Source organism: Danio rerio, chromosome 14 (genome assembly GCF_052040795.2).
Source record: "Danio rerio strain M-AB ecotype USA chromosome 14, GRCz13ab, whole genome shotgun sequence".
NCBI lineage: Eukaryota > Metazoa > Chordata > Actinopteri > Cypriniformes > Danionidae > Danio > Danio rerio.
The window spans coordinates 6,497,501-6,520,152 of record NC_141034.1 but is presented as its reverse complement, the minus strand read 5'-3'; the positions used below and the strand labels follow the sequence as shown (position 1 = coordinate 6,520,152).

The window sequence follows — 22,652 nt, the reverse complement described above, 5'->3', positions numbered from 1 at the left end:
CGATTTCTGCTGCAACATTCAGATGGTCGGGTTAGAATTTGGTGTCTACAACATGAAATCATGCATCCATCCAGCTTTGTATCAACAGTTCAGGCTGGTGATGGTGGTGTAATGGTGTGGGGGATATTTTCTTGTCACACTTTGGGCCCATTAGTACCAATTGAGCCTCGTGTCAACGCCACAGCCTACCTGAGTATTGCTGCTGACCATGCCCACAGTCTACCCATCTTCTGATGGCTACTTCCAGCAGGATAAAGTGCCATGTCAAAGTGTGAATCATCTTAGACAAGTTTCTTGAACATGACAATGAGTTCACTTTACTCAAACGGCCTCCACAGTCACCAGTTCTCAATCCAGTAGAGCACCTTTGGGATGTGGTGGAACGGGAGATTCAGATCATGGATGTTTACAAATCAGCAGCAATTGCAAGATGCTATCATGTCGATATTGACCTAAATCTTTGAGGAATATTTCCAGTATCTTGTTGAATCTATGCCACAAAGGATTAAGGCAGTTTTGAAGGCAAAAGAGGCTCCAACGCTGTACTATCAAGGTGTACCTAATAAAGTGGCCAGTGAGTGTAAATATATATATATATCTTTTTTATGTTAATATTCCTTAATGTTAATATTCCTTATGTTAATATTCCTTGCACGTGTAACATGTTTACAAAATTCACTTACCTCTAAGCTGCTACTTTGCACTTTGCACTTTTGCCATACTGCACCTAATTGCACTACAATAAATACCTCAACTTGGTCATATTCTGGAACAATAGGATATATGGTAACTGTTCACAGTTTATTAGTGTCTATTATTTAATTTATCTTGTACTATATTAGTTAAATGTTTAGTTTATGTCTAGTGTGTGTCATATTTTTTTTTTTTTATTTTTTTTTTAAATTGCACATTGGAGTATGGGAGAAACGCAATTTCAGTCTACTGTGTAATGTACTGTTGCATGGTTTGATTGACAATAAAGTTGACTTGACTTGACTTGATACAGTAAAAATAAATTAAAAGCCTTGCTATTTATTTTTTCCCCAATTTCTCTTTAATGGGAAAACATTTCTTCACATAATAGTTTTAATAACTCATTTATAATAACTTATTTTTTATCTTTGCTATGTTGACAGTACATAATAATTTACTAGATATTTTTAAGATACTAGTATTCAGCTTAAAGTGATATTTTAAGGCTTAACTACGTTAATCAGGCAAGTAGATAACATTTTATTTAATGTGTTTTTGTCATTTTATTCTTAATAATTTTTTTATTGTTTCAGCACCTATTGCACCCCTTTGGCAGCATTGTAAAAATGCATTTACTTTCTGTCATACAGTTTTCATCCGTCTCTTCCACTGCGCTTTTTTTTTCTCCCTTTTTCATTTTTCATCTTCTCTTCTCATTTGACAGCCTCTTTTTTTTCCTCTGTGTTCCTGCTTTCATATAACGAGTCCACAGCAAATGTCACTCTGCTCCGGCTCAAAGTCTTGTAGTAAATTAGTCTCTGATGGTCTGTCTGTGGGCTGGAAGCTCACCAGAGAAAGAGAGACAGATGTAGAGATACAAGAGCCTGGAGATTTAGCTCTAGTGAAAAGCAGGAGAGAAAAAAGCTGAGCTGAGGACGTGCTGAAGTGCCATATACTCAGCATATCTGCCAGTTTTCTCGATGTTTTTGTCCTTAAGGCAGAAGGAACACAAGTGGGTGTCAAACAAAACCTCTGGCAGCATCTGCGGATTGCGGCTCACTGTGCACAATCAGATGTGTTTGAGTTGACTGGAATGTTGCAAATGACTGATTTCACATCCAAATTTACTATTGTTTTCCAAAAAAACAGAGATTGGCAGGAATAATGTGCTTCCCAAAGAACAAAGAAGTTCCTAAAGTAATCATAATTTGCACGCTATTTGTTTTGAAGAATGCAAGCATGTTTGAAACGAATGTTTTTGTTGTTGCGGAAATTATATAACGTGCAATGTGGACTTGTCACAGAACCAAAAATACGCATATAGAAACACTTGCGGATAAATGAACACATAAACAAAATAAATATGAGCTGCAGAATTCGAGAAGGGTATAAACAGAGGTCGGAGCCAGCTCCAAGTGGGTGGGCTACTCAGCCTACTTGTGGTTTAAGTCCCTCCCACTTGGAGGCCACCCAACCTACTTGCGGAGTAATCCCTCCCACTTTTAGGTCTCCGCGCTGCAGCGATGCCTACATGCAGAATTCATTGGCCTTTGTGCAAAGAGCTCCCGTAACGCAATGATGAAGGGTGACAACAAGGGTAGGATCCAAATGCAGCTTTTATTAAAAGTATCCGCAGGCGAGGTTCAGTACAGGAGCAAATCGTCATAACAGGCGAAAGGGTCAAGGGAGAACAAAACAAACAAGGGTCAAAAACACAGCTACACAATACATAAAAATACTTACATAATGCTCACTACAGGGGAACAAGACTCAGCAATGGATGTGTATGTGTGAATGATGTATAAATATTCCATGTAATCAGTGTAAATAATGTGTGTGTCTAATCAACACCAGGTGTGAGGTGCTGAGAATTATGGGAAGTGTATTCCGGTTCAGTGGCAGATGTGATGTGTAGAGTGCCCTCTAGTGTGAACTTGGTGACCGTGACAGGTAACACTTTAGTTTAAGTCACAATTCACAGCTTTCACCACTGGTTTATTACCTGTCTATTATTAACATATGAACTGTTTATTAGCACTTATGAAGTATGATCTTATTTTACATCTCTAATCTTACCTGATGCCTAAAGCCAACTACTCCCAAACTAATAAGCAGCTAATATTGAGCTAATAGTTGTAGCTAATTGTTTGTTAATAGTGTGAATTGTACATTAAAGTAAAGTGAAATTGTTATACATTGTGTTGTGGTACTAGACGTTTAGACGTTTGCATTTATTGTCTAGACATTGTTTTGACATTTACATCTAAGTAGGCATAGCTATTTTATTTATATTTTTTTGAAGACAATGCGTGTTATGCTTGTACTATTAAAACGCATTTTCTGTTTTTTTAGCATGTTGCAGTGTGGTTGCTAGGGTGGTTTTGAATGGTTGCTAGGTGGCTAATTCTGAAACTTTTGCTCATTCTAAAAGTGTAGCCCCATATACATTTCTGGACATCATGATTTATGTAGCCAGAGCTACGTATGGCTGCATTTCGTCTTTAAAACAAACGCTACGGGGCGGTATGACGCCATTCTATTTTGTGCTTACCAGCTGCCCGCTTACCTGCATATGGACGACTTTTCTGCTGTTACCAGTTAGTCCAGGGGCTCGTCGCATACATCTGAGAATTTGAAATGCAGAGCGGAGTTGACTGTGATGGCGGGGTGCAAGTCTGGTGAAGAACAGTTCCAGAAAGCAGGTAAGACAAAAACAAAAGCCTTCAAATAAAACAAACAAGTAAATAACAGGGAGAGAATGTGGTCAGTTTTGAAAACATGGTAAAATTCAGGTTGCCGTGAGAGCTTTTCTTTTTCTGGATTGCTTTTTAAAACACTATTGGTTGGGTTTAGGGAAGGGGGTGGGTGGGGGTATCAGTCAGTCAGTCGACAGCGGCCTCTGGTGGAGAACAGGCATGAACGGCAATCAAGAAATTTGAGATCTCAAAAAGCGTACACAGCGACCTCTAACATATTCACGAAAACAAAAAAATTTAGCTCCTGGGACATAATTGGCGCTCTTCAGAAATCTATATAGGGCTACGTAATCAGAATGTTCCTGGATTGTCTTTAGATATGGCTTACTTCTCTTCAGAGCAATTAGTTGCTGTCTGTTCATTTTCAGAAATTATATAAGTGCTAAAGGCCCGGTGTACTTCAAAAAAAAAAAAAAAAATGAAATTATGTAATTTCAAACATAATCCGGCCAAAACCAATTTCGTTTTGAACTTCTTTTAGCAAGTTCAAAACAGCCCACCAAAGTAAACTTTTTGAGGGAATTTGATTTGGTCCTAAACACCCTAAAGACCTTGGATCATTGGTCAGTGATGACTACGCAATTGATGTGTGTGTCCTGGAACTCCGCCTTCTTTTAGATGTGTTTCATTTCCATGGAGTGCAAAATCAGACAGCAGAAAAATATTCACAAAAATATATATATATAAACTTATTTTTATATAAATAATTTATATAGTTTATTAATATTATTAATAATATTTAATATTATTTATAGTTTATTATTTATAACTTATTTAATACTAAACATTGTTCCTGTCCACAGAAAAATTCAGATTTCAGTTGATTGTCCCATGGCAAGGTGCTCAGCAGATTTTGTGGACTGTGCTGGCCAGACATTTGGAAGTGCTTGTGTAAACGCTGGAGACAATTTTGCGTTCTAGCCAATGCACAACAACTGTGAGGTTTGACTGCTTACCAAAAACGATCCAAAACCCTCATGTGTGATGACTCGTGTCCAGCATGAGCCTTGTTCACACACAAAAATAACCTCATAGTATAATGCAAAAAATGTAAGTTGGAGATTGTATCTCACTGCAGATTTCCAAATTTTAAGAAAGATGAAAAATGCTTTCCCCAAACAGACCGTCAGTATTGACAATTATTATTTCACTTTGAGTCGACATGAAATCTTAATGTACTCTTTTTCTAACGATCTATCAAACCCAGGCTCATTGCGGATACGTGCTCAGGTCTGCATATATAGAGACTGCGAAATATGTACCCAGAGGTATGTCCTTTAGGGCCTGTTTCCTGCAAAGTTTAGTTCCAACCCAAATTAAACACGCCTGAACCAGCTTATTAAGAAGAAACTTCGAGGGAGATGTGTTAAAGGAAGTTGGAACTAAACTATGCAGGACTGATTTTGGGCACCCGTGGCTTGCATTTTTTGTTACCAGAGACTGCTGTGTGGTCAAATTTCTATCGTATGTGCCAAATGCGCATACTCTTTTCGCATAAACCCACCAGGGGCCGCAATATGCATTTCAGCCAACAACACTGACCCACCTACCCCCTTCCCTAAACCCAACCGATAGTGTTTTCAAGAGCAATCTAGAAAAGAAAGATTGTTGTGGCCGCATGATTTTACCACGATTTCAGCCTGTTGTTTTTTTTTTTTTGTTTGTATTACCTGGTTTTTGGAATTGTCTTCGCCAAATTCAAACCCCATCTTGCTGCTCTCCACTCCGCTCCACATGCCAAGTCCATCAGTAACTGGTAACACCAAAAAAGACATACATATGAAGGTAAGCAGTAGTGCAAAAAGGAACAGAAGCTCTTGGCAGCAATATACCAACTTATAGTGTTCGTTTCACAGGCTAAATGAAGCCAGACGTACTCCGGGGTAAGTATTTCGCTTACTCCAGAAATATAGGTCTGGGTGCGTATCCACAATGAGACTGTTTTGGATGTAGCTGTGCACTTCCACCTCGAAATATCTTTTCTCACTTCTGGTCACATGGAGTGTCTTTAGGGCAGGGCTATCAGTACTTTAGGACAGGGTTATCAGTGTGTGTCTAACTCTGCCCTGCTTTTGTGCATGCCAGTGGTTCAAACAAATATGACACAATTCTAGAAATCTATCAAAAATAGCTCTTCGTTCTCAATAACATTGGGCATCATTTTGTACCAGAGAGCCGACTGTGGTGGACAGTAATCCTTCAAACTGTCATTCAAATCTTCCTTCATTTTGTTAGCCACGTTCATCTTCTAACAACAAAATCTGTTCCCCAAGAACAAAAGAAATCATTTCAAGTGGATGTACGTCACATCTTAACTTTAGTTTTGTGCCCACTTTAAGAGCAGGCACAACCATTGGAACCTAATTTCCTCAAGACAATTCTACGGTCTTATTCATTCTCATTGATTCATTCTCATTGATCAATCACTGATTGATTTTTATTTATTTATTTTTTTTATGAAAAAATGTTTGTTATGCTGTTTCATGTTGCAAACTGGTCTTTTTTTATGATATTATTTTTATGGGTTGTCATAAACACAATTGTTTTTAGAGTAAGAAGTTTTTTTGTCACTCAAAAAACGACGTTTGTTGTTTGTTCAAGCTACTTAAAATAAGCTTAAACAACACAATTATTGAGGCATTTTTAGGACAGCCTAATTGTTTTATGTTCAATCCACTTAAATTTGTAAAAACTAATAAGTTCTTCATGTTGTCCCAACTCAAATCGATTGGGTGGAACCCAGCATTTTTATAGTTTTTATAGTCATTTATCCCATAGGCAAATGAATCAGAAGTCCTAAAACTATAGGAGAAAAATAGCTTGCGTCCACATTGCAGAACAAAGTGAATACTCTCAGAAATAAAGGTATAAGAGCATTCACATGTGTACATATTTGTACCTAAAGGCTCCATATTGATTAAACATGTCAAGAGGTAAACCTTTTATGTACTAATATGTACTTTTAAGGTACCAATATTGACCTCTTAGGCACAAATGTGTACTTTTTTGAAAATGTACCACCACCCAATGACAGCATTCGTACCTTTATTGCTGAAAGTGTATATTGGATGCACCTGTCTTGATGTTGAGTTGTGTATGTTTTAGATGCAGGTGGATGAAAAGCGTATGGAGAAGATTCGTCTGCGCCCGCTTAAAGGTGCTCATGCCGGTCGTTTGCCTGTGACTGAGGGAGTGGTGGAGGTGAAGTTTAAGGAAGGATGGGGCCACATCTGCAACACCGGCTGGACCATCAAGAACTCTCGTGTGGTGTGTGGCATGATGGGATTCCCTTCGCAGAGATCTGTGGGAAAGAAACCGAACAGGTAAAATGCATGTTTCAGGGATACAAGTTTGCAATTGTTTGTCCAAAAAAAACCCTGCTGCATCATTTTCAATATGACTTGTAGAAAAAGCAGTCTCTTAATAAATGTTAGAGGCACAGTGTGTAAGTTTGACACCCAGTGGTTGAACCAGGTATTGCACACCTGGTTTAAAACACATGCAAGTGCAGCTTGCCAGATTGACAACACTAACAGCAGTATGCCTGACTGTCGAGCCTAAAGGCTGATTTAAGTCGTGTTCTAAATAAAAGCAATGGCACGCGATAGAAGGAATAAAAGGAGGTTTTGTCCTAACCAACACCTGAAATTTATATTTTAGAAACGGCTTCTATTTCTTGCAGATGAACAACAGATCTCTTCAGGTAGACCACATGTGCTGTGAATACCATTTCACAGGACATTTATTGCCATACTACTGAAAGCAGCAGCAGATAGTTTCAACCCAGGCTCATTCTGAAAACGTAATCCAGCGGACGCTTCTGGAGACTGCGAAATACGTTCCGGGAGGTACGTATTTGAGCAGTTTTTGTTTTGCGAATCCGCGAGAGGCCGCTGTGTGCGCTTTTTTGTATCTAGAACGTCTCTCGCAGGTGCCGTTCGCGCCCGTGCTGTTCTGGCGTCAACCCACCAGAGGCCGCTGTTTGACTGACCGAATGATTGACTGCGCAACCAGGCAATCGGCTGACCCACCTCCCTCCTTCCCTGAACCCAACCAGTTTTACTGATTGACCTGCCTGCCTGCTCACCTCCCTAAACCCGAGCAACAATTTAGAAAAGCCGTCTAGAAAAAAGAAAAACCCTCGTCTGTTTTCGGATTTTACCACGTTGTCACTCTGTTATGAACTCGTTCGCTTTATTTTTTGGATTTTGTTTTTGTCTTACCTGGTTTCTGGAACCACACTTCCCCGGACTCGGGGACGCCTTCGTCAATTCCTCCTCTCTGCACCATAAGTCCGTCAACGCACACGATGAGCTGACCGGACAAACTGACTGCAGCGGGAAAGCCCTCCACACGGAGGTAAGTGGGTCAGCCGGCAAGCGCGAAAGAGAACCGCGTCACACCGCCCGGTAGCGTTCACTTAAAAAAATTAAATGCAGCCAAACGTACCTTCCGGGACATATTTCGCGGTCTCCAGAAACATCCGCTGGACTACATTTTCAGAATGAGCCTGGGTTGGATAGTTTACCACAGGTCTTAAAAATATTATAAACCTTTTGAAATTGAACTTTAGAACTGCAAGCCAACACATATCAGTGATTCAGCATGTACATCTAAAAATGTTAAAGAGGTTTAATATGTATTAATTATATTATAAATTGTATGGTTTTTCCAGTAAGTGCACTATTTTGTGTCTGAATGGCTGTATTTAAATTTCTGTTGTGTTTCGTCTGGTGCAAACAGCCCAATTGCTTATCACTGCAAATCTCATCATGTAGGGTGTTGTTAAGACATGGGGTTACAATTCAACCTGCTCACCTAATGTTTACATTTGTAATGATTATGTTATTTGCTAATTTATAACCACGCCATGCGGAACTCTGAATCTGCGTCTCATTTTGGAGGCTGTTACTGTCCACCGGAGGTCCCATTTCAGAAATATACATAATATAATAATAATATATTAATGTGAAATATAATTGGCTAAACTGTTATTGGGCGGGTTTATGACCAAATAACCAAAACAAAGACAGACGTTCCGCCATGTATATACATTTGTCAAAGCAGAATATCTGACTTCAGCATTGTACTTAATTATTTAGCAGTACTTAATGTATATCATTGGCGATGTTTATTATTATTATTGGAAATCTTTATTGTCCACACGTATGGAAATTCATTTTTGGACTTCCAATCATCACAAATAAATACACAAACGCAAAGCTTCCTACACCACAGATTACCAACACACAACCCTGGCTATGAAACCACAGAATAACATACAAACTACTAAACAAAAATACTTGTTTGTTGCTCTGTGTACTCTGTATCATCTACCTGAAGGAAGCTTTTCAAATTCATAATAAAGAGGATGGGTGGAGTCCTGAACTATCTGTGGGGCTCTCCATCTGGTCTGGTTTATATACAGTTCCACAAGCTACTTCTAGGGATCCATTATGATCTTACTAGCCGCGTTAACGATCTTTGCAAGTTTATACTTGCTTCAAGATTTCCGTACCAGCAAGAAATATAATGGGAGATAATACCTTCAACCAGACTAGTATAAACCTTTCTCTGAATACCCTTACTAACATTAAAACAATTTAATTTCCTTAAAAGAAAGAGTCTCTGTGTTGTCATCTTATAGATATAGTCTGCGTGTTCACCAAATTTTAAACTACTATCTAAAATAACCCCCAAGTACTTAAAACTGTTCACAATCTCCACGTTGACCCTCAATAGTAACTGGATGACATATTGGCTACCCTTCCCACCTAATGATTAGTTCCTTAGTATTCAAAGCATTTAGTGACAAAGCACTCTCGTCGCACCAGGTCACCAGATGTTCTAAGTGCTCAAAGTAGGCCCTCTCTAGCTCCTCCTTTCCTTTGACCACAAGTCCAACCACAGCCATGTCATCAGCATACTTGAGTAGGGTAATATTGCTTTCAGATATCTGCATTTCACTTATATACATCGGAAATAATGCAGGTGATATCACACAGCCTTTGGGTACTCCAGTGTTTAAAACAACCTCTTCAGATATTGAACTCTGTACAGACACTCTTTGAGGACGATCAGTTAAAAACCCTTCATCTATAACTCAAGGTGCTCATTAATATTATTATTTAAATCACTCAAAAGCCTTTATTTATTATTTATTATTCTTGAAAAAAATGTGCTTGTGCTTTCATCCTTTATATTTATTTAGTATTTTACAACAGTCTAAGTAACTTCATGATCAAAACAGCATTTTTAAAGAACTGGTCTGCTCGAAATTCCTCGAAGCTGACTGTCTAATTTGCGGCTGGCTGCCTTCCTCTGAACTATCATCTATCTGTGTGATCTAGACTATTTCGGATACCGAGGGAGCATTGTTGTGCAGTCTTTTATGTAGATGTTATTTAAAGCCTATTTCTTTTAGTGCATGTATTTTAGCCAGAACGTGAAAATGTCAATATTCATTCAGAAAATTGAATATTTTAAATGCACTTAGATGTCTTTTAGAGGCAAATATAGTTTCCCTTAGGTCTTAGATACAGTGGTGTTAAGAAGTGTTGGCTCTCTTACTGATTTTTTTTTTTTTTTTGTATGTTTGCACTGCAAAAAATGCTTTTCTTATAGATTTTTTGTCTTGTTTCTAGTCCAAATATCTAAAAGTTCTTAAATCAAGAAGCATTTTTTAGACAAGCAAAGCATATTGTCTTGTTTTAAGAAATAATATGCCAAAATTAAGTGAGTTTTCCCTTAAATCAAGCTAAATAATCTGCCAATGGAAAAACAAGATTGTCGAAAAACAAGATTATTGGGGTAATTTTGGTCGACCAGCCACTCCTGGGAAGGTTCTCCACTGTTTCATGTTTTTGCTATTTGTAGATAACGGCTCTCAGTGTTGTTCACTTTAGTCTTAAAGCTTTAGTAATAGCTTTATAACCTTTTCCAGACTGTAGATTTCAATTATTTTCTTTCTCATTGGTTTTTAAATTTCTTTGGATGTCAGCATAATGTCCAAATTTTGAGGATCTTTTGGTCTACTTTGCTTTATCAGGCAGGTCCTATTCAAGTGATTTCTTGATTGCGAGCCGGTGTGACAGTAATCAGACCTGGTTGTCGGACCTAAAGTGTGACAAACATACAATAAAATAAGAAATCAGTAAGGGGCAAACACTTTCTCATAGCACTGTGCATTATTAGAAATGTAGATTGACTGCACATATTCATGCGCTCTTAAATAGATGGAAAATGTCTTTATTTTATGAACCTCATCCAATGAATCATTATAGATCATCACATGCTGTGGCAAAAGCCTTCGCAAGAATCCGTTCATGCACGTCAGCATTTGTAGTTATGAAACCTGGCACAAACCCTGTTGGATATGTGAACTGTCAGAGATTGATCTGTCATTGCAGACCCCAGCGTTTCACTTGGGTGATGCTGTTCTGCTGGCCCTCCAGAATTTCTATGCATGGTTACGTGAAGTATGCTTACAAAGTTCTTCAAAAGTGAAATCAATCCCATATGTGGCTTTCTGGGATGCCGGCCAAAATGTTTTTAACTGTATGAGGGATGTGGAAGCTTTATCATTGTGCCAGTGAAAAATGTACCATACAAATATCTGAGGCCCTGATGGGAATTTCGTACTAAGCCAAGGTGTTAGGAGATGTCTCTTTGATTCATTCTGATTTAATATCATAGCAATAAATGTTATGACAAACTGATATGATGCATAGTTCCAGGGCCGAAATGACCACAAGAAATGAATGCCCTCGAATTGTTTTTATTGATGCAGAAAGCATTTTTCAGGTCTAATGGCGCATTGAAGTCATCCAAGAACAGCTTAAAAGTCTGCATGAGACTGAAGTAGCTGAAATGTTTAGTTCAGTATGTGGATGCACTTCCAACTGAAACGGAATATTGAGTAGGGGGTGGGGCTTTCTTTTTGCATCATTCCGTCATAGTAAACTAATGGTAAGAGGGGTGTGGCTAAGAATATTGTGGCTGAAGCATCAAACCGGAAGACTTTTATTTTAGTATGTTGATGTGCTTCCAATTGAATTGGAATATTGAGTAGGGGGAGGGGTTTATATTGGCACATCATTTCGTCATAGCAAATTAACACTAAGAGGGGTGTGGCTAAGAATATTGTGGCTAAAGCGTCAAACCGGAAGTTTAAAGACTTTTATTTCAATATGTTGATGTACTTCCAAAAGAATTGGAATATTGAGTAGGGGGTGGGGTTTATATTTGCACATCATTCCCTCATAGCAAAAAAAAAAAAAAACGGAAAGAGGGGTGTGGCTAAAGCATCAAACCGGAAGTTTAAAGACTTTTATTTCAATATGTGAATGCACTTCCAACTGAAACGGAACATTGAGTAGGGGGTGGGGCTTTCTTTTTTGCACATCATTCCGTCTTAGCAAATTAACAGTAAGAGGGGTGTGGCTAAGAATATCGTTGCTGAAGCGTCCAACCTGGAGCTTAAAGACTTTTAGTTCAGTATGTTGATGCACTTCCAACTGAAACTAGACATTGAGTAGGAGGTAGGGCTTTCTTTTTGCGCATCATTCTCTCATAGCAAACTAACGGCAAGGGGGTGTGGCTAAGAATATTGTGTCTGAAGCATCAAACCGGAAGACTTTTATTTTAGTATGTAGATATGCTTCCAATTGAATTGGAATATTGAGTAGGGGCGGGGTTTATATTGGCACATCATTCTGTCATAGCAAATTAACACTTAGAGGGGTGTGGCTAAGAATATTGTGCCTAAAGCGTCACATCGGAAGTTTAAAGACTTTTATTTCAATATGTGGATGCACTTCCAAATGAAATGGATCATTGAGTAGGGGGCGGGGCTTTCTTTTGCACATCATTTCGTCAAAGCAAATTACAGTAAGAGGGGTGTGGCTAAGAATATTGTGGCTTAAGCATCAAACCGGAAGCCAACAGAAACGGAACATTGAGTAGGGGGCGCGGCTTTCTTTTGCACATCATTTTGTCAAAGCAAATTAACAGTAAGAGGGGTGTGGCTAAGAATATTGTAGCTGAAGCGTCAAACCTGGAGCTTAAAGACTTTTAGTTCAGTATGTTGATGCACTTCCAACTGAAACTAGACATTGAGTAGGAGGTAGGGCTTTCTTTTTGCGCATCATTCCCTCATAGCGAACTAACGGTAAGGGGGTGTGGCTAAGAGTATTGTGGCTGAAGTGTAAAATTGGAAGTTTAAAGACTTTTATTTCAATATGTTGATGTACTTCAAAATGAATTGGAATATTGTGTAGGGGGCGGGGTTTATATTTGCGCATCATTCCCTCATAGCAAAATAACGGTAGGGGGGTGTGGCTATGAATATTGTGGCTGAAGTGTAAAATTGGAAGTTTAAAGACTTTTATTTCAATATGTTGATGTACTTCAAAATGACTTGGAATATTGTGTAGGGGGCGGGCTTTATATTTTAGCATCAATCCTTCATAGCAAAGTAATGGTAAGAGGGGTGTGGCTAAGAATTTTGTGGCTAAAGCATCAAACCAGAAGGTTAAAGACTTTTATTTCAGTATGTTGATGCACTTCCAACTGAAACTAGACATTGAGTAGGCAGTGGGGCTTTCTTTTTGCGCATCATTCCCTCACAGCTAACTAACAGTAAGAGGGGTGTGGCTAAGAATATTGTGGCTGAAGCATCAAACTGACATCAACAGAGGTGCTCCACTCCAAATGCTGAAGCAAATGATAATATGACATGAAATGACATAATAATACATGGTAAAACTGAGTCATGATAATACGTGCCTGTCAATCATTATCGGTCGGCAGGGAAAACCGCACTGCTATCTCACTGTGTGGTGGGCCTCAAAATCGCTGGGATTTAGATCCTAGTTTAACATTAGGAAACTTAACATTTAAGTTGTGTTTATATTACTCTGATTCTACTGTGTGCACACTATACCTGCACACACTTCTGTCCGAACGCTTCCAAAAGATGATTTGGCATTATAGGAGCCCTTTAAAAAGTGAACAAACCTGTTGCTTTAAAGGGCCACTGTGTCAGCAGGGTGTTTTCTCTAGTTTGAAAAAGTAAGGAAAGTGGGTTTGTCTAGCATGGTTTAGGTGGGAGTGTCCAGCGGCAAAAGAGGGAATTTTTTGCATGAAAAGGGGAGTTTTGTTATGTGCTGCTGGCAACCCAAACAGAGACACAGGGGAGATGGACAGCAAATTACAGCAGATCTGAGAGCTGTCTGCAAATAAAGGATTTCTCTCCACCAGATTCCCTTCAGTCACATTATCTGGTTGATGATAGTACTGCCTTATCATTTTTAACCTTTCAACACATTCTTTTCAAACCGGAAGAATGAATTTGCTTTAAACAGTGCCAAAACAACTGATTTCCACTTTTAGTGAAATATATATATATATATATATATATATATATATATATATATATATATATATATATATATATATATATGTGTGTGTGTGTGTGTGTGTGTGTGTGTGTGTGTGTGTGTGTGTGTGTGTGTGTGTTTTGATTTACTAGAAAAAAATTAAACAAATTATATGCATAATTCTAAAAATTAATTCAACTTAACAGATCTATCTAGGTCTATAATCACTTTTTTTGCTTTTACAGTGCGGTCAAATTATTAATTATTAGTTATTTTATATATTATTTAAAAATTTGCTATAAGTTTCAGTTTAGTTTTAGTTGTTTATTTTTATTTTGTGAACACATTTCAATTTCATTTAATGAATGCCAACAATTTAGGGGACTTACCAGAACATTTTCAGTGAAGACCAAAGCAAAGATTAATGCACAGTTTACATATTGTTTTTACTAAAATATTCTAATAATAACAATACAAATTATTAAAGCAAAGAATGAACCCAAGATCATTCAAATTTAAAATTGTAAAAGAAAAATTCAGATAAACCTTTTCATATAAAAGATTATATTGTTAAACATGTCTAGTTTATATTTGTGGCAGATTAAGAAACTAATGGGGCAGCATGGTGGTGCTGTGGGTAGCGCTGTCACCTCACAGCAAGAAGGTTGCTGGTTTCAGCCCCGGCTGGGCCAGTTGGCATTTCTATGTGGAGTTTGCATGTTCTCCCTGTGTTGGCTTGGGTTTCCTCTGGGTGCTCCGGTTTCCAAGTCCAAATACATTGTGCTGTAGGTGAATTGGGTAAGCTAAATTGTCCGTAGTGCATGTGTGTATGTCCTCCAGGTTGTGGGTTGAGCGTTGGGCCAACGACCCACTTCGTAAAAAATTAGTTGTTACAAAGCACCAACATGGTGTGGCTAAATATCAACTTCGGTATAAACAGCTCTGGGAGAAAATAAGTAAGTGAAGAAACTAAAGTATCTGGATGTAGAAGTTCCACACTATAAAAAATGTATTGACAAAAAGTTAAGACAACAAATATTTTAATTTTGCTTTTACTTATTTGAATAAGTTAATCAGGTTTTATTTAATTTTTGAACTTGCACAAAGTTTAACTTATTTTTTTTTAGTTTAATCAATTAACATCAATCATTCTTTTGTTCATTTTCTAAACTCACGCGAACGCAGGGAGCACATGCAAACTCCACACAGAAACGCCAATTGAGCTGAGACTCGAACCAGCGTCCCAGCGACCTTCTTGCTGTGAGGCGACAGCACTACCTACTGCGCCACTGCCTCGCCCATTAGCATCAATCAAGCTGACTAAAAATATTGAAGGAGCAATATTGTTTTACAGTGAATCTGCAGGTACTTCACTAAACAGCCGCAGGTCAGATTTTTCACCACACAATGAGCGCTGAAAACATATTATTTGTGGTATTACTTTAGTTCGATTAGTTTTTTTAGAATATTTGTTTTATTTAAGCTTTAGTTTTTTATAAATATAGAAATTTGTAGGTAATTTCAGCTTGCAAAGATGTTATTTTAGTCTAAGTTTCAGTTTAAGTTTACGAAAATACCCTTCAACTGGAGTAAATACGCTTTTAGAAAACACAGTGATCTGGAAACCACCCAAAACACTCCAGCTTGTAGCGGCAGGTTTCCTCAGATCCTGTAATGAAGCTTCAGTGTGATTCCATGCAGTCTCCTCGCTTTGTTTTGCTGTGCTTGTATAGCTTCTCTTCTCCATCTGTGCTGGAACAATCATCCACATCTGATCCCAGACACTTACTCCGATTCACAGCAGATGGTGAAATGTAAGCAGTTTGTGACGGCACCGAAAAACAAGCTAGCAATTGAGAATTCACGTGTGCATTTGTCTGAGAATAGCTGTCATTTTAACAAATGCACTCAGTGTGTGTGAATTAAACCCACTGAGAGACTCATTCCTCCTCAGACATGAGCTCAAGTCCTCAGCATGCTGGAGTTAAACTCCAAAAACACGCTGCTCATCATTCTGACGTCCTTGACAGAAGACTATTTTATTTACACTTATTGCCGCTTAATATTAAAGTCTACCAGCTGACTAAACACAAGTAATATTCGATGGATGAAAAAGCTGCCATTTATCTTTTCCACAGCTTTTAAATGATCATGGGTTCTGACATAATTTACAGAGAGGAAAAATGAGAAATACTGTACTTCTCTTCGTCTTTGTAATTTTGACATTCATATCATGCTCGTGCCACAAGTGCTTGGCTAGAAATAGCTCACTCTGCACATTAAAAAGCAATCCGAGACACTATATTAATGCCTGTACTTTCCAGGAATTTTATAAAAAGGTTTTATTATCTGTACAGTGGCCCTGGAAAGTATTTGTATGCTAAAATACAGGAAAGCTGATTAAAATGTGAAAAACAGAGCAAGGAAATTTTCACAGTATGTCTGATAATATTTTTTTCTTCTGGAGAAAGTCTAATTTGGTTTATTTTGGCTAGAATAAAAGCAGTTTTTAATTTTTGTTTAAATATTTTTGGGACAAAATTATTAGCCCCTTTAAGCTATTTTTTTTTCAATAGTCTACAAACCATTGTTATACAATAACTTGCCTAATTACCCTAACCTGCCTAGTTATTTAGTTAAGCCTATAAATGTCACTTTAAGCTTTATAGAAGTGAGAACGTGTACACGTAAACGTCGGCTGGCTTAATAAGGACTTGAACTGTGATGTTCTTGCTGTGAGGCAACAGTGCTAATCACTGGGCCACTGTGCCATCCATCTAGGAAAGGAGGAGGAGTAGGGGTGGAAGGGATTCTTCAAAACGAAGATGGCTGTTATATGGAACTTAGGGTATTTTTAATGGCCTAGGAATCATCTAATTGGTGAATCATAAATTGGATAATGCGGGGCCAGCCGCAATCAATTATAAGCATGTGATCCTCTCGAAATTATTTTATAAATAAACTTCACAAAGTGAGAGTAAATGCTGACAGAATTTTTTTTGAGAATTTTTGGATGTCTTTCATCATTTTATAATAAAACAACATATCATTTTGAATAGTTACCAATATTATAGTCTTTTTGATCAAATAAAAGTAGACTTACTACATAGAGCTCCAAAATTTAACGTAACTGGAAACGCAATGTCAGCATGCACTATTTGTTCACAGCAAACTGGAGTCCAGTATTTCACAGCAAGCTGATAGAATGTGATAAATCTGCCAGGCTTTCCATTCAGGCTCCTTGTCTTAGGTGAATTATATTGGAAGTCAGAATTATTAGCCCCCCTGTATATTTTGTTCCCAATTTCTGTTTAACTCATTTCTAAACATAATAGTTTTAATAACTCATTTCTAATAGTGGATTTATTTAATCTTTGCCATGATGACAGTAAATAATAATTGACTAGATATTGTTCAATATACTAGTATTCAGCTTAAAGTGACGTTTAAAGGCTTAATTATGTTAATTAGGCAAGTCAGGGGTAATTAGGCAAGTCATTATATAATGATGGTTTTTTCTGTAGACGATTAAAATTAAATATAGCTTAAAAGGCTAATAATTTTGACCTTAAAATGTAAAAAAAAAAATAACAACTGCTTTTATTTTAGCTGAAATAAAACAAATAAGACTTTCTCCAGAAGAAAAAATATTATAAGAAATACTGTGAAAAATTCCTTGCTCTGTTAAACATCATTTGGGAAATATAAAAAAAAAAAAAGAAAGAAAAATTCACAGGATGGCAAATCATTTTGACGTCAACTGTATGTGGTACATAATAAATCGCTACTATTATATTATTGCTCATACAGATGTAGCTAATTAATCTTTACATATTAATTTTTGTGTTTCTGTTTAGTCTGAAGAGCGCTTACCGTATCCATTCAGTGACCTGCTCAGGGAACGAGGCTCATCTTTCTGCATGCACGATGGAGTTCAGCAGGGCCAACTCTAGCGCCCCCTGTCCTGGTGGAGGAGCTGCTGTAGTCAGCTGTGTGCCCGGGCTGCAGTTCACACAGGGTAGAGTACGCAAAGCCAAGCTCAATCCAGTGGTGAGCACATAATGCCATTCTTTTTAAAATCCGTTAATTTTATATTGTCATTTAGGATTTCTGATTGCACTGCAACAAAACCTTCTAAATGCGAAAGAACACATGGAATCAAAACTAACTATATTGATTTTGTTCGCTCACATTGCTAGTTTTGTGGTGAATGATTCCTCTGTGCTTGTCATTAAGAATAAAAATGTTTGCCCTTTCTAAAACTGAAATCTGAAAATGCAAGACTGGTCTTAAATTATGTCTCTGATTGTAACTAAGCTGCAGGTAAAAGGTTTAAGTTTAAGTAAAACAAATCATCTTAAACAATCATAATAATCTTACGCAGTCTGATCTTGCGTGGTATTTTATTCCTAAAACAAGATCAAGATGGTTGTCTTTGTGTAGAAATCAGATAATAACCCTTTACTAGACAAGGAGTTTTTGTGTATAGGAAATATCAGCAGCATTTCTATGAATATCTGTATTGTTGCTTGTATTGATGGTGCTCTTACATGTTCTGCAGCCTCAGATGCGGCTGAAGGGTGGTGCAAGGGCAGGAGAGGGCCGTGTGGAGGTCCTGAAGGGCAGCGAGTGGGGTACAGTGTGTGACGACCACTGGAACCTGCAGTCTGCCAGTGTGGTGTGCAGAGAGCTGGGCTTCGGTACTGCTAAAGAGGCTCTGACCGGAGCACGAATGGGCCAGGGTGAGCATCCATCTAACTACTAAACTCACACATACACTCTTGTTCCAATATCCATGCAGGGACTCTTATAGACGTAATGATGTTTTTATTATGTAAATATCTCTCCTCTACCTCTAAACTCAACCCTCACAGGAAACAATCGGCACTTTTATATTTTTAAAAAAATTTCATTCTGTGAGATTTCAAAGCATGCTCACCTCGATTTTGGTCCCTGCGAGGCTCTGTACATTCAAGTTTAAGCCCCATGGGATGTAAAAACATAAAAACAAGTACACTTATACAGACATTTGTGACACTGGACCACAAAAGCCAGGCATAATTGTTTTTTTTGGGGGGGGGGGGATTGAGATTTATACATCATCTAAAAGCTGAATAAATAGGTTTTCCATTGATGTATGGTTGTTAGGATGGGATAATATTTGATGGAGATACAACTATTTAAAAATCTGTAAACTGAGGCTTAAAAAAATCTAAATACTCAGAAGCCGGCCCTTAAAATTGTCCAGTTTTAGTTTGAATGCTTATTACTAATCCAAAATTAAGCTGCCGTATACTTTAAAAGGATATTTACAAAATATCATCATGGAACATGATTTACTTGATATTATAATAATTTATCTCATAAATAAAAATCTATCATTTTAGCCAATAAAATGTTTTTTTGGCTATTGCCAAAAATATGATCATGCAATATAGAACTGATTTTGTGGTTCAGGGTCACAAATAAAAAAACATAACAATCTTTAAAAATCAAACAAAAATTTTAATCTGAGCTGATGAGTAAATATAAGGTTTCTACAAGTTTCATGAAGTCAAATTTAAGACTTTTTAAGACCATTATGAATGAAATTTAAGACTTGCACAAGGCTTAATCCTAAGTATTTTTTTCAGTGGCCTATTCATTCATTTTCTTGTCGACTTAGTCCCTATATTAATCAGGGATCGCCACAAGAAATGGAACCGCCAACTTATCCAGCATGTTTTTACGCAGCGGATGCCCTTCCAGCCCAGTGGCCCAGTTAAAACATAAAAATAAAAGATTAAAAACAAATGATTTGTAAAAATAGATAATTATACGTTATTGGTAAATAGAGTTAAATAAACTTTTGTTAAAAAGTTTTATTAAAATGAAATGGTATTTGGATGGGTGTAAGCCTAAATGGGTGACTTTAAATGGAGATAGGAAAATTAAGACCTGTTTAAAATTATTTAAAACACAACTTATCAGCCAATTTAAGACTAATCATAAGCCCTTTGTTTTTGAAATTTAAGACTTTTTAAGATCCCGCGGAGACACTGTAAATATAACTTACATTCCACTAGGACCATAAAAAAGGTGTTTGGTTAATTGATTGTTTTATATATAATTATTAGTGATTAATCAATGAATCATTGTTTATTTCATTGGTTGGTAAGTAGATTTTGGCTGATTATTCAGAGCTTTTATAGATAGTTTTGTACATTTCTTGATGTCTATATAAACTATTCAAAAACAAATATACAGTTGAAGTCAGAATTATTAGCCCCCCTGAATTATTAGCCCCACTGTTTATTTTATCTCCCCTAATTTCTGTTTAAGGGAGAGAAAATTTGTTCAACACATTTTCAAACATGATAGTTTTATTAACTCATTTCTAATAACTGCTTTTTTATCTTTGCCATGATGATAGTAAATAATATTTTACTAAATATTTTTCAAGACACTTTTATTCAGCTTAAAGTGACATTTAAAGGCTTAACTAGGTTAATTAGGTTAACTAGGCAGGTTAGGGTGATTATGCAAGTTATTGTATAATGATGGTTTGTTCTGTAGACTATCGGAAAAAAAATTGCTTAAAGGGACTAATAATTTTGTCTTTAAAATAGCTTTTAAAAAATTGAAAACTGCTTTTATTCTATCAGAAATAAAACAAATAAGACTTTCTCCAGAAGAAAAAAATATTATCAGACATACTGTGAAAATGTCATTGCTCTATTAAACATCATTTGGGAAATATTTTTAAAAAAGGGGGAAAAATCAATGGGGGCTAATAATTCTGACTTCAAAAAAAAAAAAAAAAAAAAAAAATATATATATATATATATATATATATATATATATATATATGGTCAGCTAATTTTTTTATGGTCAGTTTAAATAGTTTTCCTCACTCTCACCAATTGGCCGGTAACATTTTTTAACAAATGTAAAGCTTGTGATCTGAACAAACTTTTCTGTTTCTTAGAGCAGCTTTGTTTAAAATAAAAATTGCTTCACGTGAACTAAAAGTGCTTGACAAAAGTTTGAGACAACTTTGAGAATTGACTGCTTTATATGGAAATAAAAATGATGCTTAGCAAAATGTTTAGGTTTTATTCAATTCTAATAGTATTAACAATTAGATTGGTTTTCACAAAATGTTCTTAATGTATATTCTGTTGCATACATGTTGGTAGAATAGTCACCAGCCACATGGCAGCCATTTATCCCCTTGCATGAGTGGATCAATCACCAATTATAAGCCTATTATGGTCTCCTATCCACAGGTATGGGTCCCATCTACATGAATGAGGTCCAGTGTGGTGGGGATGAGAAGAGTCTGTGGGACTGTCCTCATCAGAGTATCACTGCTGAAGACTGCAAACACACGGAGGACGCCTCTGTAATCTGCAACATTCCCTACATGGGCTTCGAGAAACTGGTCAGACACACACGTTTTCATTTCAAGCAAGTTAGCTAAGATTTGTTTAGATAAAAAGTAGGGCTGCACAATATTGGAAAAAAATATGACAATAAGAAATACCGTGAAAAAAAATCCCTTGCTCTATTGAACATCATTTGGGAAATATTTGAAAAAGAAAAACAAATTTACAGGAGGGCAAATAATTCTGACATCAACTGTATATTGCAATATGAACACAATTTCACTAAATAGCTTGAACAGCTCTATTTAGAAAGAGTTCATTGATTTAGACTGATTTGGGCCTTTTCTGTTGATTCACTCATAAAATAGAACATATTAAAAATAAAAGGGAAATATACAGTGTTTCCTGGAGAGTCTAACAGTATTCAGGTAATGAAATTGAAAACTTCAATGTAAAACAACGCTATAGACCTTTTTCATGGCTGCTGCATGGAAGGCACCATAGCGACCTGCGTCTTCCGGTAGAATGCTAAAAACTTCCGTTTACAGCGTGTACAACTGGTAATTTGCGCTCCGTAAATGGGTTTCAATGACGTTTTTAATGGATAACAGAGTGTTTTTGTGACACACATCTTAGAAATGTGTCTGTTAAAGCCGTTATAATCTGTCACATGTGGTTCAAGCGCGTCAGAAATACGAGAAAAACGTTCTCCTAGTTCACGTGTCTGCCGTCAGAAATACAGTGTGTGTGTGCGTTCCCGGCCTGTCAGCTGTTAGCTCAGCGGCTCTTTAACACACAGAGAGAGAGAGAGAGAGAGAGAGAGCAAACCAGAGTACTGGCATGAAACTTAACAGGTATGAAAGTCGAGCAATTTACAAAAATGACCAATAAAAGTCTGTTATTGATCCTCTGCTGGCTGATTTGCTGTTCATTCTAATCAAGTGCTGTTTGTGTTTTATTTCGTGTGTTGTATTCACCACGGTTTGTGTTTTTCTGTCATCTCGAAATGACACTAGCCTATATTTTCACTTTGTCACAGTTATTAAATCAGTGTATCAGTGGCACAGTACAGGCTACGTGTGTGTGTCAAACATTTTGGTGAATTACATTTGTTTGGGCTGGTTATATATTTGAAATAAATAGAAAATGTTGACTTTAGCGATGACAAGGCTTCATTTAAACTGCAGAAGATGCCGTCTGACAATGAGGGGAAAATGCCTCACAGCAGCTGTTTTTCATCCTATTAGATCGCATTTCTTTAAATGATCAGTCCAGGGGGTGGCGCTGATGGACAACAGTATTAGTTCAAAGAGGATAAAAGCAGGTAAAATAGATTAAAACTATCGTTTCAAAGCTGTCCAAATGTGACTGTTTACACGCATCAGCTGCCGACTGGAAGTTCTTCGCATTCTCCTTGCGCATACACGCAAAGCATAATGGGTAATTTTGCGTTCCAA

At 37.1% G+C, this 22,652-nt stretch overlaps 1 protein-coding gene across 8 annotated transcripts in view; it reads left to right on the top strand.

Annotated features, from left to right (window-relative positions):
• The window catches only part of loxl3a (lysyl oxidase-like 3a), a 58,913-nt gene that overhangs the window by 15,195 nt on the left and 21,066 nt on the right, over nt 1–22,652 (top strand). For 7 of the 8 annotated variants that reach the window (XM_087280766.1, XM_087280764.1, XM_087280765.1 and 4 more), the window contains 4 exons: nt 6,555–6,772; nt 17,686–17,878; nt 18,390–18,570; nt 21,097–21,251. In XM_087280766.1, the coding sequence (XP_087136892.1) occupies nt 6,555–6,772; nt 17,686–17,878; nt 18,390–18,570; nt 21,097–21,251 (747 nt within the window). Of the gene's footprint in view, nt 1–2,547; nt 2,644–3,247; nt 3,396–6,554; nt 6,773–17,685; nt 17,879–18,389; nt 18,571–21,096; nt 21,252–22,652 lie in introns of all 8 variants that reach the window. The other variant, XM_087280768.1, reaches the window with a different exon arrangement.